A 17,859-nucleotide genomic window follows, 5' to 3' on the forward strand; every position below is an offset into this window, starting at 1 on the left:
CCGTTAATCACTGTTACCGATGTTTATTGATCGCTGTCACGACACGAGACAGATTCGCAATTAAGCTAGGTTTTAATGGATAAACAACCCAGCCATACTGAACGTCATGCTTTCTAGTGTACATCCATGGCTTTCCAGGCTATTCTGTTGTCAGGCTTATTAATGTGAAGGCCGTCGCATTTGATACCTGTTTAAAGTGTTAAATATTTGCACTGTGTTAGACGGTTAGTTCGGTGGCGCAATCACCATTTGATCACATGTATTGATCTTAAGCCCGCGAGGGTGTCAGCATGATAAACAATTGTTAATACACGATGTGTCATGCGGTTGCGTGTTTGAGGAAGTGTCATTTTTATTTTCACCAATAAATATTAATGATCCAAATATTAAAATAGCTTCAGTAAATCTGTAGCATTCATACTAGCTGAACCAACTAACACGGCAGTCTAAAACCTTTGATCAACAAAAAAACCCTACCTTTTCTCGATTTTTAATGTAATGTCTAATATTCTGAAGAATACAAAGCTTAGTTTAAAACAAATATTCACGATAGAAGTTTACATATATAAATTCTGTTCGAGTTAATGTAAGCATAAATAAAACAAAGAAGGAAGAAATGGAAGGAATGGTTTGTGGTACCTCAGCTTAAGAGAGAAAACAACAACAACAAACAAACAAAATCCATCGGCGAATGTGTGCCATAGAGTGTGCTGACCTTACATGAGTTACAAACTAAATCGAACAATGTAGAATAACGAAAACTTACCATTTTAAATGTTAAAAACTCCTGTTTCCCAAAATTGTTTACGTCTGTCTTCTTTAGAAAGGAATCGGACGCATTGCTGTCTGGTTCAAACTGCAGTTTCTTCTCCGGGGGTCTTCTGTTGCGTTCCACCCTCTTTTCGCCGAACCCAGCCTTGATGTCCTCGGGACTTACATCCACCCACACTCTGTGTGGTTCGTCTGGCGTGTCCCCTTCTTCCTGCACCCCTGTCTTCACCATCTCCACGGGCCGCCTCCGGTTATCGGTCCTTCTGATGAGGACGATCACGGACACGATGATGACGATGGCAACTATTGTAACGCCAGCGACGATGCCAGCGATAACCATGAAGTTGTGAGCTCCAGGCAGCAGCTCCGAGCTCGCCCCGGCTGTACCATTGCCTGGAGCAGTGCCTGGTGCTCCCGTGTGTAACACTTTCGGGATGACCGCCGGCTCCAGGATGATGTACACTTCAGTCCTTGCTTCTCGTTCCGGTTTCCCGCCATCGTGCACCGATATCGTGAGCTTGTACCGCTTCTCATCCTCCAAGGTAATCCTTCTCTGAATGTAAAGCACGCCCGTAGAGTTGTCTAGTCCAAACAAGTTGCCTTCATTTCCGTCTGCGATGCCGTATGTCAGTTTACCGTTTGGACCATCGTCTTTGTCAGTTGCAACAATACGGGAAAGGTTAGATCCAACTTCAGCGTCTGTGGTGATTCGAACTGAGTAGGTGGGATGGGTGGGAAACACAATGACGGGGGAGTTCTTGTTCACCTCAGTGATGATAATTGTAACATTGCCATACGAACTAAGAGGTGGTCTGCCTTTGTCAAACACGACCACCTTCAGCAAGTATTCGGTAGCATTCTCAATCAGGATCACTCTGTTTGTTTTGATCACTCCATTAGAGAAGACAACGAATGGAATATCAACACCGGGATTGTCTAACATAAATTCCATCTCGGCGTTCCTCCCTTTGTCTTCGTCGGTAGCTGATAGCTTCCCAACATTTGTTCCAGGAGGAGTCAGTTCAGGAACTCGTATCGTTTGCTGTTTGTTAACAAACTCTGGAACTCTATCATTCCTGTCAGCAATTATAACGATGACAGTAGCTGTGCCAGTATTGGGGTTGGTGCCATGATCAACAGCCTTGACAATAAATTTCATTTCTGATATGGTTTCACGGTCAAACACTGCATTGGATTTTATTATACCAGTAACAGAACTTATAGTAAACATAGACCCAGCGTCCATGTTTAATCTATAACTGATGTCTCCATTTACTCCCAAATCGTCGTCTTGAGCCGACACCTTGACGATGAATTGATTGACAGGTGCGTTTTCAGCCAGACGAGTGTAGTAAACGGGTCTGGAGAAGACGGGATTGTTGTCGTTAATGTCCGTGACGATAACAAGAAAGGAGACAGACGATTTCAGACTGGGGCTTCCGGAATCGTAACAAACAACGGTGACGTTGTGCTGCTGAATCACCTCCCTGTCGAGTTGTCTACTCACCAGGATAGCGTATCCCTTCCCTTCCAGCTCATTTAACGAGAAGTGCGTGCTGTAAATCGTACACGAAACAATACCATTGAGACCAGAATCATTATCCTCCACTTTAACATGGCCAACGAAAGTGTCAATTGGCGATCCTTCAGAGAGGAGTATCGTGTCACTGTAAACCGTTTTCTTGAGCACCAGGTTCACTTTGGGAGGAGTGTTCCCTACATCTAACACACGAATAAACACCTTGGCTTGAGATGTCAGTGGGGGTACTCCTCTATCAACGGCCTCAACAACCGTTTCATATATCTGACCCGACTCATATTGCAGAGGCGACATAACACGCAGCTCTCCAGAATACTCGTCCAAAGAAAACAATTCGTCCAGCTTGGACGGTCGGACAGAGCTGTATCTGTAAAACGTTTGAGCATTCCTTCCCATATCCACGTCACTGGCAGAGATCTGCCCAATAACAGAATTCAGCGGTAGGGTCTCCGCAGCACTGAAATTGTATTCGGTTTGTGTGAACACTGGAGCATTATCATTGTAATCCTTAACCTTGACATGGACTGTTAAAGTCCCCGTCCTACGAGGTGAGCCGCCGTCGCTGGCTTCGATTTTAAACGTGTATTTGTCTTGCTTTTCTCTGTCCAGAGGCTTCAGAATGACAATCTTTAGATCCGAACTACCGTCCAGCTTGTTCTCTACCTCTGTGTCAAACATGTTGGTGTGTGACATTATTCTGTAAGTCTTCACGCCATTCCCAGCACCGGTGTCCATATCGTGAGCGCTGTGGATGGAAAGCTTTCTGTTGAGTATGTCCGACTCCACGACATACTTGGTCACCTCGGAGGGCTGGAATATTGGCTGGTTGTCGTTGATGTCGTCTATGACGACCTTCACGGACAGGATCTTCAGGTAGGAGCTGACGTTGGACTGCACCATGACGTCGAACTGTTTCTCACAGACGAGAGACAGGTCGCAGATTCTCTCCCTGTCGATTTTCGACGTGGTGTACACGGCTCCGTTCCGCTTGTTGATGCTGAACATGGACGCCGTCTCCAGGGTGTTGGGATTGAGGAAGGTGTAGACGAGGCTCCGGAACACGTCCCCGGAGACGGCGTGCACGATGCCGCTGGAGTTGGACACGCTGCCGACAAACGTCCCCGCCGGCTGCTCCTCGACCAGGCGGAACACGAGGTCGTCCTGTTTAGAAGACACGATGTGGTACAAGGCGATGTTAAAGACCAGGAGGAGCAGAATCCGCTGAGCATTCCAGGACACAGCAGGTCGGAAATCCATCTTCTCTGGGTTCACAAGTGGTTGACAGTCATGTAGACATCGTCATCTAGACACAAGTAGAAAGGAAATAATTATTATATGTACTCTAGGAATATTTGCTGAACGTTCCAGGACACAGCAGGGAGGAAATCCATCTTCACTGGGTTCACAAGTGGTTGACCGTCATGCAGACATCGTCATCTAGATACAAACAGAAAGGAAATGATTATTACATGTAGTCTAGCAGTATTCGCTGGGGATTCCAGCACACAGCAGGGAGGAAGTCCATCTTCACTAAGTAGAGAATGACAGATCAATTTATTCAGGCTATGTTTGCTGTATTTAATAATTCTCCAAAGTGTCTCCTATACAAATTCATTGTTAATAATTTTTGTCTACAACCTTACCTTCAGAAACCTATCGCCCTGAAATATAAACGTATTTTGAGTAAATTTAGACTTTCTGCACATATTCTCTCCATAGAAACGGGCAGATACCAGCATATCGATAGAAGTAATAGGATATGTAATCTCTGCAACATGAATGTACTAGAAAGCTAATATCACTTTGCTCTAGTTTGTCCGTTCTACTATACTATAAGAGATAAATATATTAAAACTTATTATTATAATAAACCATCAACTCTGAAATTAACACAACTACTGTCCACCGATAACTCAAGAGAGTTAATTAAACTGTGTAAATACTTGATAACTGCTACCACACATAGAACAGACAACCTTGATTTATGAGTATGTTTTTATTTATGTATTTATTTCATTACTGTATTTTACTATCGACTGTGATAACTTTTAAAAGGTCTATCCTGTAGACCTCACCATTCCCCGCAATGTGTACAATGTATTATTTTATTGTAAATATGTTGACATCGTCATCTAGATACAAGCAGAAAGGAAATATTTATTATAAGTACTCTAGGAATATCAGCTTAGGATTCCAGCACACAACAGGACGAACGGCCATCGTTATTTGGTTCACAGGTGGAGGACCGTCATGTAGCCATCGTCATCTAGATACAAGCAGAAAGAAAATAATTATTATATGTTCTCTAGCAATATCTCATAGTTATCAATCTACTAGGAACCAAAGTTTCAAAGAATGATGTCTGTATGACAGTTCGAATTGGCAGGAAGGTAGGCGAGCATGTAGGTGCTTGTGTTGGTTGGTTGACTGACTGTCTGCTTGGCAGCCTGACTGACTGGATGAATGAAAAGAAATAATGAATGAATGGATTAATGAGTGTACTGGATGACTAACTGACTGACTGAATAAACAGATGGATGGATGGATGGATGGATGGATGGATGGATGGATGAACTGACTGAATGGATTGAATGAATGTATGAATGAATGAATGAATGGACATACTGGCTGAATTACTGATTGATTGAATGAATGAATGAATGAACGAATGAGTGAGCGAACGAATGGATAACTGAAAGAAAGAATGAATGAATGAATGAGTGAACGAATGTATGAATGAAGTGAGGAATGGCAATTTACGAACTAACAGGCAGAAAGAGAGAGAGAGAGAGAGAGAGAGAGAGAGAGAGAGAGAGAGAGAGAGAGAGAGAGAGAGAGAGAGAGAGAGAGAGAGAGAGAGAGAGAGAGAGAGAGAGAGAGAGAGAGACAGACAGACAGACAGACAGACAGAGAGACAGACATAGACAGATAATATTTCGCTCTATTTCGCAATTTCTAGGTGTATTTGTTAATCTACTACCATAACAAAGTGTTATATATTTATTGCAAGTGTAGGTATGTCAATCAAGCACGATCAATCATGACACCTATATGCACGGACCGGCCTCGGTGGCGTCGTGGCAGGCCATCGGTCTACAGGCTGGTAGGTACTGGGTTCGGATCCCAGTCGAGGCATGGGATTTTTAATCCAGATACCGACTCCAAACCCTGAGTGAGTGCTCCGTAAGGCTCAATGGGTAGGTGTAAACCACTTGCACCGACCAGTGATCCATAAATGGTTCAACAAAGGCCATGGTTTGTGCTATCCTGCCTGTGGGAAGCGCAAATAAAAGATCCCTTGCTGCCAATCGGAAGAGTATCCCATGTAGTGGCGACAGCGGGTTTCCTCTCAAAATCTGTGTGGTCCTGAACCATATGTCTGACGTCATATAACCGTAAATAAAATGTGTTGAGTGCGTCGTTAAATAAAACACTTCTTTCTTTTTCCTATATGCACGGGTTACATATTCAATGCATAATTTACACGAACAAAAACAATATTGTTTCAGAGAAAACAAAAGAAAACGATTGTTTGCGTATGTTACGGTTCACTATTGATTATTATCAAACCGCCAAAGCAGTTCATAAAATATGTAATTGTTGCTACAAACTAAATGCACCGTCATGAAACATGAAATAATAATGAGGCAATAACGACACATAGGCAGAAATTATGTTGGAATAATGACGCGTTTGTTGCCCGATTATTGATTATGAATGTTTCGTGTCTTGTCACAGAAAATTAAGTTCTCAAACTCGGAACCGCGGTCAAAGAAAAATAAAAAATCCAACAACGCATTCCCTATAATATGATTGTCATATGTGATGTAGTATTTACTCTAATACCTGCATTTGTAAGACAGAAGTAGCCCAAACGAGAAACTGCTGTGGAACATATGGTTAGACTTGACAACACGGGTCTACATATATGACGTCAATCAGATAAAGAGATAGCAATGGGTTGGTCACATAAAATGTGTTTTGTTTAACGACACCACTAGAGCATATTGATTTATTAATCATTGGCTATTGGATGTCAAACATTTGGTGATTTTGACATATAGTCTTAGAGTGGAAACCCGCTACATTTTTCAATCAGTAGCTAGGGATCTTTTATATGCACCATCCACAGACATAATAACACATACCACGGCCTTTGATATAGCAGTTGTGGTGCACTGGCTGGAACGAGAAATAGCCCAATGGGACCACCGACGGGGATTGATTCCAAACCGACGGCGCACCAAGCGAGCGCTTTACGACTGGGCTACGTCCCATCCCTTGGTCACATAAGGTCACAAGACAATAATTGAAGACATATTGCTTCCCTGCAATGCATACAGCGTCTTATTAGTGTGCTGTGTTAAATATGATTTATTTAACATGTGATTCCCCTAACAATTACATCAGAATAAAACAAAAGTAAAATGAAACGAAAAACAAAGAAAACTAACAAAATTAAGGTAAAAAACACGTTATTATGATTTGTTATCAAATGGTCGAATATTAAGTTAGTTTTTCCATCCATTGTGCTGCTCTTCGTATAAAATTAGTAAACATGTTGCTAAGGATCTATAGAAAAATAATCAAGAAAGAAACGTCTTTGGTGATGATGATGATGGAAAGCTACTCTTGTAGAAAGCTATCTATTTATAATCCGTTTTAATTGTTACTGGGCCCTTTGGCCAATTGGACATTCCGTCGTGTAGCTATAACGAGTTATTCCCAGCAATCACTCACATCATGGCAAATAGCAAAAATAGTATCAAATTAATTCCCCATTTGTGCTGCTACCCGAACCGTAGGTCCGGTCCCTGTTAGACAATAAGACAACGAGCAGTGGGCATATTGGATTTCCTTCAAATCGTCGACTGAAAGATGTTTTCATGATTTCCCTCGATGGACCATTGATGACATCCGCAATGATCATACAGGGATTAAGAAGTGTCTTGAGTTATTAGTTGCTGATATTTACACCCCAGGAGATAATGGTTTCGCTAATCACCATTGATCATGACTTCCTGAAACCATAGGAGGAAAGGACGTGACAACGAACTGTATCTCTGGACCACAAAGGACCACAAAGAACCCCACTCCACCTCGACTAGGACTGACACTCAAAAGTCATGTGTTACAGCGCATGCTCCTAATTATCATGCGATCGATTTTATTTAATTTTATGGTTTGTTCCGCATCGCTGAATTTCATTAAGATCCCTTGGTAGATGAGATCAAAACAAGTCTGTCCTTGATGTGAATTGAACTAACAGCCCCCACAGCGTGCAGTCTAACGGTGGTGGTGCTTCCGCTTGTGAAGCGATAGGTCGTAAGATCAATCCATCACTGGGCTATACTATATGACTAGTGTGTTTGGAAAAGGTATATGTAAAATATATTTGCTGCTAATAACAAACAGCGAGGAAGAGATGAACATGCTCTTTACAATATATCTGAACGACAAAACCGTTATCCACGATCAAGACCATATCTCTACAACATGAAGTCGAATGGGCATTTGGCAAAACAGTGTTGATTTGCCAGTCGTGGTGTATAGCCTAGAACTAAAATAGTCGAATGGGCCTAAGATTTTAAAATATTGTGCACCCGAATAACTAAGATGAGAGACAACCTGCTCAGGAGAGATTCCACGAATCTCTATGTAGTGCCTCGTCTATAGGAGGACAGTCACTCATCCTTTCTGCAACGCTCAAAGAGGACTGCCACTCCCAGATTTGGTTACTAAATCAAAACTAGCACAGGACAGAGCTTATTGGAATAAATACAGCTGTGATGGCATGCACTCATGAATCACTGTCAAAACAGTAATTATACCAGGTGTTGGCGAAAGATGAGCACATCATCCTGCCCCACCTATGGCGCCCGTCATGAGTACTGCCACCACAGCTGTCACGTTCGTCATTTCCCCGTCCTGGGCAGGCTCAAACTAGTTAGTTACACTATACCACACTAGGAGACACATATGAGCTACCAGAGAGTTTATACTGCACGGTGTCACGATACCTCGGCAAAATTTTAAACTGTGACTAGTCGGTGTCTGAAAATAAAATACAGCTATTTCGACACTGTCTAGATATTGAGAGAAGAAACGTTCTACCGCCACCTAGGCTATTCCTACCGAAAAGCAATAAGAGATAAGGTTTTTTTCTCTCATCCTCAGGTATATGGGACTATAACACACCATCTTATGTGGTCGTGTGGGACATAAAAAGTACACACGAGGTGGTGGAAATGGCAACCTGAGACCTTTTTTTAATCCGATATAATATTTATTTTCCTACATACTAGACGATAATGTAGCTCAGTCGATAGAGCGCTCGCCTGAGGTGGTGGGATCAAACCACCTCAGTGGACCAACGACTGGTATATCAAAGGCCGTGGTATGTGCTGTACTGTCTGTGGGAAAGTATATATAAAATATATTTTGCTGCTAATGGACAAGTCAAGAGTACCAAGTGATTGACATCCAATAGCTGATGATTAATAAACCAGTGTGCTGTTGTTGTATCGTTAAACAAAACACAAACTTTAACTTTAAACTTTAAACTTCATAATTTGAAAGACACAATTGTTATAGGTGATTAAAATCGTACCTCCACACATGACCGAGTCGAAAGTATGTATACAAGGTTGTGATTGTTTCTACAAACATGATTCCACTGAAGGGGATCGATCTCACTACATAGAGCACCAAGGCGCGCACTCTACCACTGAGCTAATACCCACACCTAATATATGAGAAACCTCACATTTTTGTGTAAATAGCATTTACAAATAGTAAGACTACAACAAATAGACATACGCAAAGCATATAACATAAATGTTTCTAAATGAACCTTGTCCGGTTAAAAATGATAACAGATGGTCGCATTAGCATAATCGCGTAAACCTATACAACTATTAATTATAGACATAAAATGATAAATACCGTGAAGGATGTTTTCGTATCGTCAAAAATAATCCACGAAGAACGATCGTTCCATGCAATACACGTGTAACTCTAACTACACAGTTATAGTCCCGCTGATATAGTAATACTTTAAATTGTACTATTCGTGTAATTCTAACTACACAGTTATAGTTCCGCTGATATAGTAATACTTTTAATATGCGAATGAGTCTATATTCCAGTCCCCTATAATAACTATTTTAATAATATTTCAGTTAATACCGAACAAATGAATTCAGATGCACAATTTACAATAATGCCAACTCAATGTCATGTCCAGTAATTAGACCCATATTAATCATTAATAGCAAAACTACTGTACCTGAATCACGAAGAAGAATGTTGCAATATCCATAATAATTAGATTATTCCATATATGGAACACCAAGCACGCAGCAGCTGTTGACGTCACGACATACGGGTATATTAGGACAGCAATGTCAACACTGGAACTGATGATCCAGCGTTTCTGTAATGACAAATAATAGATGTTCAAAGCGACTCTTCTTGTATGAGAATTTTTATATAACACGCTGTCTAAATAGTCCTCGCTTTAAAGTAAACTCTTGCAGGCGGCCGCTTCTGACAGTGTGAAATGTTGTACATCGTTAGTTCTAGACAGTCCCCAGGGAGAAGGTATTAGAGCGAAGTGGGCAGTGAAGCAAAAACTCGTGGCTTTTGATAATCAATTTTATATAAATAATTAGTTTTCAAATTCCCATAAGAAGCTCCCTAGACATTTGAAGCCGGTTGCGCTCTGAACTGAATGGTGAAATGGATATTAAAATGGTCATTTCTATGCGGCGTTTGTTTGGCCTACCAAACGAATCATAGCGTGACTCCGGGTATTAAGTCGCGGACGTATAAACAAAGTTAACCAGAATGAACCAAGTTATTATCAGCCGCATTATCATATTGCGTGGCATTAACAATAAACAGATAATAGAATGCGAAACACAGACTTTGGCAACTGTATAATCTTACGTCCAGTTTTGTTTACTATTGCTATTGTCATTGTACTGATATTCGCAAATAAAAAAGATCAAAGACAACAAAAGAACAAAAAGGAAGGAAGTGTCTCAACAGACGCTGATTAAAACTAGGTCGTGTCAGAGTCCAACTGCTAGATTAAAACGTGTTTTACGCTAATGATTCATCCATACTTTGAATTTAAATACTCACAATTAATCTCGGAAACAAAGTCTCACAGGAATAGACTCCTTTTTTTGCGTTTTGTTTTCTCGTCAGATTTTGTGGCAGTCAGACAGTGCAGTGCGCCTGTCGTCTGTGACAGATTTAACTTGGAGCTGATGTTGATTGTAATACAGTTTGTCTGGTTTCGAATGCCGGTCAGATGATCACGAAACAAAACAGTAGTCCATGATGACTAAGATCTAGTTAATGAGATGTGTGATGAACTGACGTTTCCTGATGGGTGGGTTCAAGGGTGGATTGAGGGTTTGGCAGAGGTGGGCTGATGGGTTGACTGAAGGGTTGGTTAAGTATACGCGGGGTAAGGTGAGGTGAGATGGTGGGTTGATTGAAGGGTAGGTTGAAGGTAGGCGGGGTAAGTTGAGGTGGGATGCTGGGTTGACTCAAGGGTGAGTAGAAGGTAGGCGGGGGTAAGATGAGGTGGGCTGATGAGTTGACAAAAGAGTGGGTTAAGTATAGGCGAAGTAAGATGAGGTGGGATAGTGGGTTGACTGAAGGGTGGGTTGGGGATAGGCGGGGTAAGTTGAGGTGGAAGGGTGGGTTGAATATAGGCGGGCGTAAGTTGAGGTAGTCTGATGGGTGTGGTGAAGGGTGTGTTGAGGGTAGGCAGATATGGGCTGATGGGTTGACTAAAGGGTGGGTTGAAGGTAGGCAGGGTAAGTTGAGGTGGGATGATGGGTTGACTGAAGTGGGGGTTGAAGGTAGACGGGGGTAAATTAAGATGGGCTGATGGGTTGATTGAAGGTTGGGTTCAGGTGGTCTGATATGTGGGGTTACGGTTGTGTTGAGGGTGCGGGGGGGGGGGGTAATTTCAGATGGGCTGGGGCATTGATAGGAATATACCCAACACAATTATTGGTTGAGGTTTGTTAATGTAAACATTAAAACATTATATGACTTGTTCTGGAGCTTATATTGATTTGTCTTTCCGTTATTTTCTCTATTGCTATAGCTTTTTAACTGCAAATAACTACAAACAATCACAGGAATTTAAATAATGTTTTCCCAGTTGTCTTTCTTTTTTTCAAGATGTCATATTGTTCTATATATTTCAATAGGTTTAAATACACGAAGAGATATTTTCTATAAAAAAAAAGTATACTGGTATAATACATTTGTAAACAGAATAAATGACGTGACTACACGTTATTTCCGATATTTCGTTTTCACAACCGACAGGCAGTTAATTGATTTTGTATATAGCACAAATAGAAAACTAGAAACGTTATATTATAATTTACTGTGTCACAGTTTGGTTAGTTTTATTGTGTGCAAACCGATGTGGTCGTCAATTCATTAAATGCCAGTTATTGAGTATACACCTTTAACACACGTTTCTGTATTAAATATCCAACACGTGATCTTTACGTTAGCTAAAGGAGTCCATGTTTCAATACAGTTTGTTTTGTTTAACGACACAACTAGAGTACATTGGTTTATTAATCATTGACTACTGGATGTCAAACATTTGGTAATTTTGACATATAGTCTTATAGAGGAAACCCGTTACATGTTTCCATTAGTAGCAAGGGGTCTTTTATATGCACCATCACACAGACAGGATAGCACATACCACGGCTTCTGATATACCAGTCGTGGTGCACTGGCTGGAACGAGAAATAGCCCAATGGATCCACCGACTGGGATCGATCCTAAACCGAAAGCGCATCAGACGAACGCTGTACCACTGAACTATGTCCCGCCCCCATGTTTCAAATAAATCATGAAAACGATACTGGATTCTGTGTTGTACATTCTTGTCCGTTTTACAATTTCAAAAAGTAGGACATTTTAGTTTCTCCCCCCCCCCCCCCCCCCCCTTTCCCCACACACCTTGTTTTTTTGAGAATCACTAGTATATGATGTTATTTTTAGTGTTATGAATCCCAAAAGAATTTAACGAATTGTGAGAATTTTCTCTAATTCAGACCTGGATCTACAGAGACCAGTTCAGTAATCGAAGAATGTTCCGTGCACTCTGTCTCACTATCCTAAAACGAATTAGACAAAAGAAGACTGGCTATATACACTAATGTAATTTGGTTTCTCTTCACAGGTCGAAAACCTGTCAGAGAGAAGATGGTTAAATGAGTTTCGGACATACGGGGCAAAACGCGTATCTGACGGCCAGCCAGACAAAAAAAAACACAAAGGACCGGCCATTTAATCTGTAAGCCGACTACTTTAAATTGCACGACAATTTGCCAGACTTCTTAATTTATTCCCCGTCATCGCTACATCCGCTAATTGTATCCCTGATCTTTGGCCAAAGATGTTTTATTTTGACATCGTCACAAAGGGCACTACACCATGATAGATCGGCTGAGGTTAGCGCAGTTTATTTCGGACAGATTAAATATAAATTGACCAGGAGTCGATCCGTCTAACTGTGAATTGCGAAATTATGGCAGGAGTTGTTCCAGAGCCCAATCCCGAACCATAAACCATCATGCAATGGTCATTATAGAGAAGTGGAAAAGAGTTCTTATTGATATTTCACTGCGGATTCAGACAATAAAGGATTTATATTGACGCATTCTGATTGTGACTTTCTTTTGAATGTTTTACTGCTGGAAATGAGGTGGTATAATTTGTGATGGTGCAAAAATAATGATGTTTTATGGAAGCGTTTCTTCCATCTTTTTTAAAAACAAAATTTGGTTTTAAACAGTATTACTACTATTAATATTACTACTACTACTACTGTTGTCGTCACCATCATCATCATCATTATCATTAACATCATCATCATCATCATCACCATCATTATCATCATCATCACCACCATCATTATTATCATCAAGAACACCATTATCATCATCACCATCATCATCACCACCACCATCATTGTCATCATCAAGAACATCATTATCATCATCATCACCATCATTATCATCATCATCTATATCACCATTATCATCACCAAGAACATCATTATCATCATCATCATTACCATCACCATTATCATCACCAAGAACATCAATATCATCATCATCATCACCATTATCATCATCACGAACATCATTATCGTCATCATCATCATTACCATCACCATTATCATCACCAAGAACATCATTATCATCATCATCACCATTATCATCATCAAGAATATCATTATCATCATCATCATTACCATCACCATTATCATCATCAAGAACATCATTATCATCATCATCATCATCATCATCACCATTATCATTATTATTATGCAATATCATCGTACAACTGAGCATATGCTAACGACCATCTATAATGACCACCTATCCATATCGCACATCCATTCTATTAATAACTCATGCTTACACGGATCAAAGTTTTAAGCACTAATGTCGTGGGCACAGGTTACTCACATTACCGAATACCAGTAAGGGTCTTTGACAGGACAGCACGTACCACTACTTTTGCTTTACCAGCCAAGAGCCAATGATTAATACTGGAAAGAGCCCAGAGGGTACACTGTGGGGCATCGATCCTACAACCATCTACACCTGACGCAGACATGACCATGGATTTTAACCCAGCTCCGTGACGACAGCTGGAGGAATGTTAATAGAGTTGGAATAGACTTCCGTGACTCCGCCGTGTTTCCTTCTGATTCCGAACATAAAAGATAGCCACCGGCCAAAGTTCACGCCCGCACCTCAGTCCCGCAGAAAGTAATTCACAGTCTTGTCGTGTCCCGCCTGCACTTCACCAATATAAATATTGACTTCATTTCCACAATGATAGTTTTACCGTCCACACGTTAGACGTGTGCCTCACTATCGAAAGTAGCAGACGATGTATTGGAAAGTAAAGAGTGTTTGTTAACGACACTCCAGAAAATATTAAACCATGGCTGTTGGTTGCCTAGCATATGACATTAGCAACCAGTGATTTTGGAGTGTGCGAGAAGAAACTCACTACAATTAAATAGTAGCAAAAGATCTTTCAAATGTATATACTTTCCAAAAATATCCTTTGTTAATATCCTGAGCACCTAATAACCGTAGTGGGGTCATACGCGTATTTCAGCGAATATAGTTCCTCTGAAAAAGAGTTCCCCTTTTTGTTAACAATCTGAACGGAATGCAGTGAAATAAAGGGTCCAACTACCATAATTATGGTGTAAAAACAGGCTTGATTCTTGCAACTAGAACTGAATGCCATGTCATGCAGTGTGTTGCCTGTTCTGAGCTTTAATGAAAGTTACTTCCCATTGTGTACCCCCAAAGTAAAGAGTGGTAATATAAACTTAACGATATAAACAACAAAATGTCGCTACAGGACCATAAGCGTACGGGCTGCCATTTTTGTACGGTTGTAAAGGGAGGGGGGGGGGGGGGGGCAGGCCGGCTTTTGCCCGAATTAACGAAAATTCCCGAACAAGGATAACAACATTTATTCATATCAGCGTTACTACCAAACAGCTATATAGGGTTGCAAACGAATCACTGTGCATATTTACATGGATTACAGCTAATTTTGAGGGTAGAACGATGGAAATACATGGTAATAAAGTTCCCAGGTTAGCATATTTTGCATGAATATCTGTACAATAGTTGCCTGAATTTGAGGTGTTGCTCCCCTGTCTGGTACGCTTATGTACAAGACTGTTTAGAAATCTACGATTCGCGTGGTCATGCAGTATAGATTTATTTCGTGTGGGCTTACGTATAGAATGCGTCTGTTTTGCATAGCTGGTAACAGAGAAAACTACTTTTCACATCCACATATTCTATAGTGGAAATGAATAGTGATAATCAAGATACTTCACTTCTTAGATAACATTGTATGCAAGATATACGCCTGTTTCAACTATACGCCTGTTTATACTAACTTCATATTAGTCTAACTGGTGTCTAATATGGTTATTTTCACACCTGGTCTATATAGTGTTCAAAGAGAAAATTAAAGGTTTTTTAACGACACAACTAGAGCACTGATTTGTTAACCATCGGCTACTGGATGTCAAACATTTGGTAATTTTGACATATAGTCTTAGAGAGGAAACCCGCTACAGTTTCCATTAGTAGCAATGGACGTTTTATAAGCACCCTTTCATAGACAGGATAGTACATACCACGGGCTTTGATATACCAGTCGTGGTGCACTGGGTGGGACGAGAAATGTCAAAGAGAAAATCCTAAGCCTAGGCTACTTCTACCAAATTACAGCGAGAGATCTTTTGTAAGAAAGACAATTTTTATTAGACAGAACAGCACATACCACGGCCTTTATATACGGGTTATAAATGAGCGTACACGATGTTTGGATATTCCGCTATTTGAGGACTGGTTGTAACAAGACAAGACAAGACTTTATTAACACTCGGACGGATGCCCAACGGATATATGACATCGGACATATGGTGAAGGACCACACATATTGAAGGAGGAAACCGCTGTCGCCACTTCATGGGCTACTCTTTTCGATTAGCAGCAACGGATTTTATACGCGCCATCCCATAGACACGATAGCACATACCACGGCTTTTGATGTACCAGTCGTGGAGTACTGGCTGGAGCGAGAAATAGTCCAAATGGCCCACTGGCGGGGATCGATCCCAAATAGATCGCGCATCAGGCGAACGTTTTACCACTGGGCCCCAACGGCATAGGATGAATATATACATAAAATAGTGTAATATACACGTTACAAGATGGTTGACAGTAAATGCATTAATTGCAATACATATACATAGACACATTCAAAAACTAATAATTAAATTTTCTTTGCGTCTATACACTTTACGGTAATCTGATTGGTCCAGAAGTGCTTTTTTCCCGTTCATATCTCGATGAACCCCCAAATATTAAGCCACGCCTACTCGCACTACTTTAGTGCAACAAGCCGGATTATTCTGGCAATCATATTTAGATATTTTGAAGAAAACACACGTGAAAGCTACAAAAAATGTATACGATAAATTAATGGAAAATGCTATAGCAGAGTAGACATATGGATCTATACGCATTGATTAAAAAAAAAAAAAAAAACCTCTTCGCTAATCATGACATGATACATGTAGTCAAGATTACTGATATCCATTACTAGCGCCCTCTATTGGAAGAAAATTTGTAACACCGATTATGTCCCTTACACGATGACATCGCTGCCCAATCACAGCATCAGTAACATGTGACAATCTTGAAAGCAATATCAAAAGTTAACCGCCGAAACCTTTTTTTTAACATATCGTGACAAACACGACACGTGTTTACAATAACAAGGGAATCTATAAGGAGCGTTGCGATTCGTTGCAATCAGATCCATCGCATCCAATGAAATTAAAGCATTTTGTGGCACGAACTCTTGACGACATGTATCAAGGCTGAATACGAGGAACGAATATTAGCCTTGATTTATGAAGATGGTAACTTACTTGTAAGCGATGTTCAACAGCTGTTGGCGAAAATTAAACGGTTCCACCGACAGCATAAATGTTAGACACGTTCCCTTCATTCACTTTCATAAAATATAAACTAGACACGAATAGGACAATTCCTTCCAATATAGGCCTAACTAAATAATCCGTAAAAATGCACAGCAGCTAGAGGAAATGACGTCATTTACAAAAAAAAATCACCTGATTCAAATAATAGTGAATGAACGTTCGCATTCTTACGCGACATAAGTATCAATAAAGTTTACACAAACAATACTACAGGTATATTTAAAGCTAAACAAAATAAATTCAGTTATGTATTGTTAAAGTATGTATATAAATTTAATTATAAGATTTGACCGCAATTATTTTTTGGTTCATGCAAGTATGAACCAAAAAAACGATGTGCACACTATTGTATGACCCTCTACGCGGGATCATACAGTGTGCAAATCGTTTTTTCGGTTCATACTTGCATGAACCAAAAAATAATTGCGGTCAATTCTTAAATAAACCTGTATGGTATAGTACATAATAATAATAATTTAGTAAATATTAACTGCTGAAGAATTTGAACACTGGCTAAATCCCAGTCATTAGCACACAAAGCAAGGTTACTAACTGCTGGACTAAATCCCAGTCCTCCATCGGTGGGCCCATTGGGCTATTTCTCGTTCCAGCCAGTGCACCACGACTGGTATACCAAAGGCCGTGGTATGTGTTATTATGTCTGTGGATGGTGCATATAAAAGATCCCTAGCTACTGAGGGGGGGGGAGGGGAGGGGGGAGGGGGGGTTTAAGAAACTAAAATGTCCTACTTTTTGAAATTGTAAAACGGACAAGAATGTACAACACAGAATCCAGTATCGTTTTCATGATTTATTTGAAACATGGGGGCAGGACATAGTTCAGTGGTACAGCGTTCGTCTGATGCGATTTCGGTTTAGGATCGATCCCAGTCGGTGGATCCATTGGGCTATTTCTCGTTCCAGCCAGTGCACC

General features: G+C 40.6%; 1 protein-coding gene across 1 annotated transcript in view; it reads right to left on the reverse strand.

Moving 5' to 3' along the window:
• The window catches only part of LOC121375982 (putative protocadherin beta-18), a 46,952-nt gene that overhangs the window by 19,729 nt on the left and 9,364 nt on the right, over positions 1-17,859 (reverse strand). The window contains exons 2-3 of the mRNA XM_041503730.1: positions 9,600-9,746; positions 767-3,614 (exon numbers count right to left, since the gene is read on the reverse strand). Coding sequence (XP_041359664.1) covers positions 767-3,568 — 2,802 coding nt within the window. The 5' untranslated portion in view covers positions 3,569-3,614; positions 9,600-9,746. The remainder of the gene's footprint in view (positions 1-766; positions 3,615-9,599; positions 9,747-17,859) is intronic.

Source organism: Gigantopelta aegis, chromosome 6 (genome assembly GCF_016097555.1).
Source record: "Gigantopelta aegis isolate Gae_Host chromosome 6, Gae_host_genome, whole genome shotgun sequence".
Classification (NCBI taxonomy): Eukaryota; Metazoa; Mollusca; class Gastropoda; order Neomphalida; family Peltospiridae; genus Gigantopelta; species Gigantopelta aegis.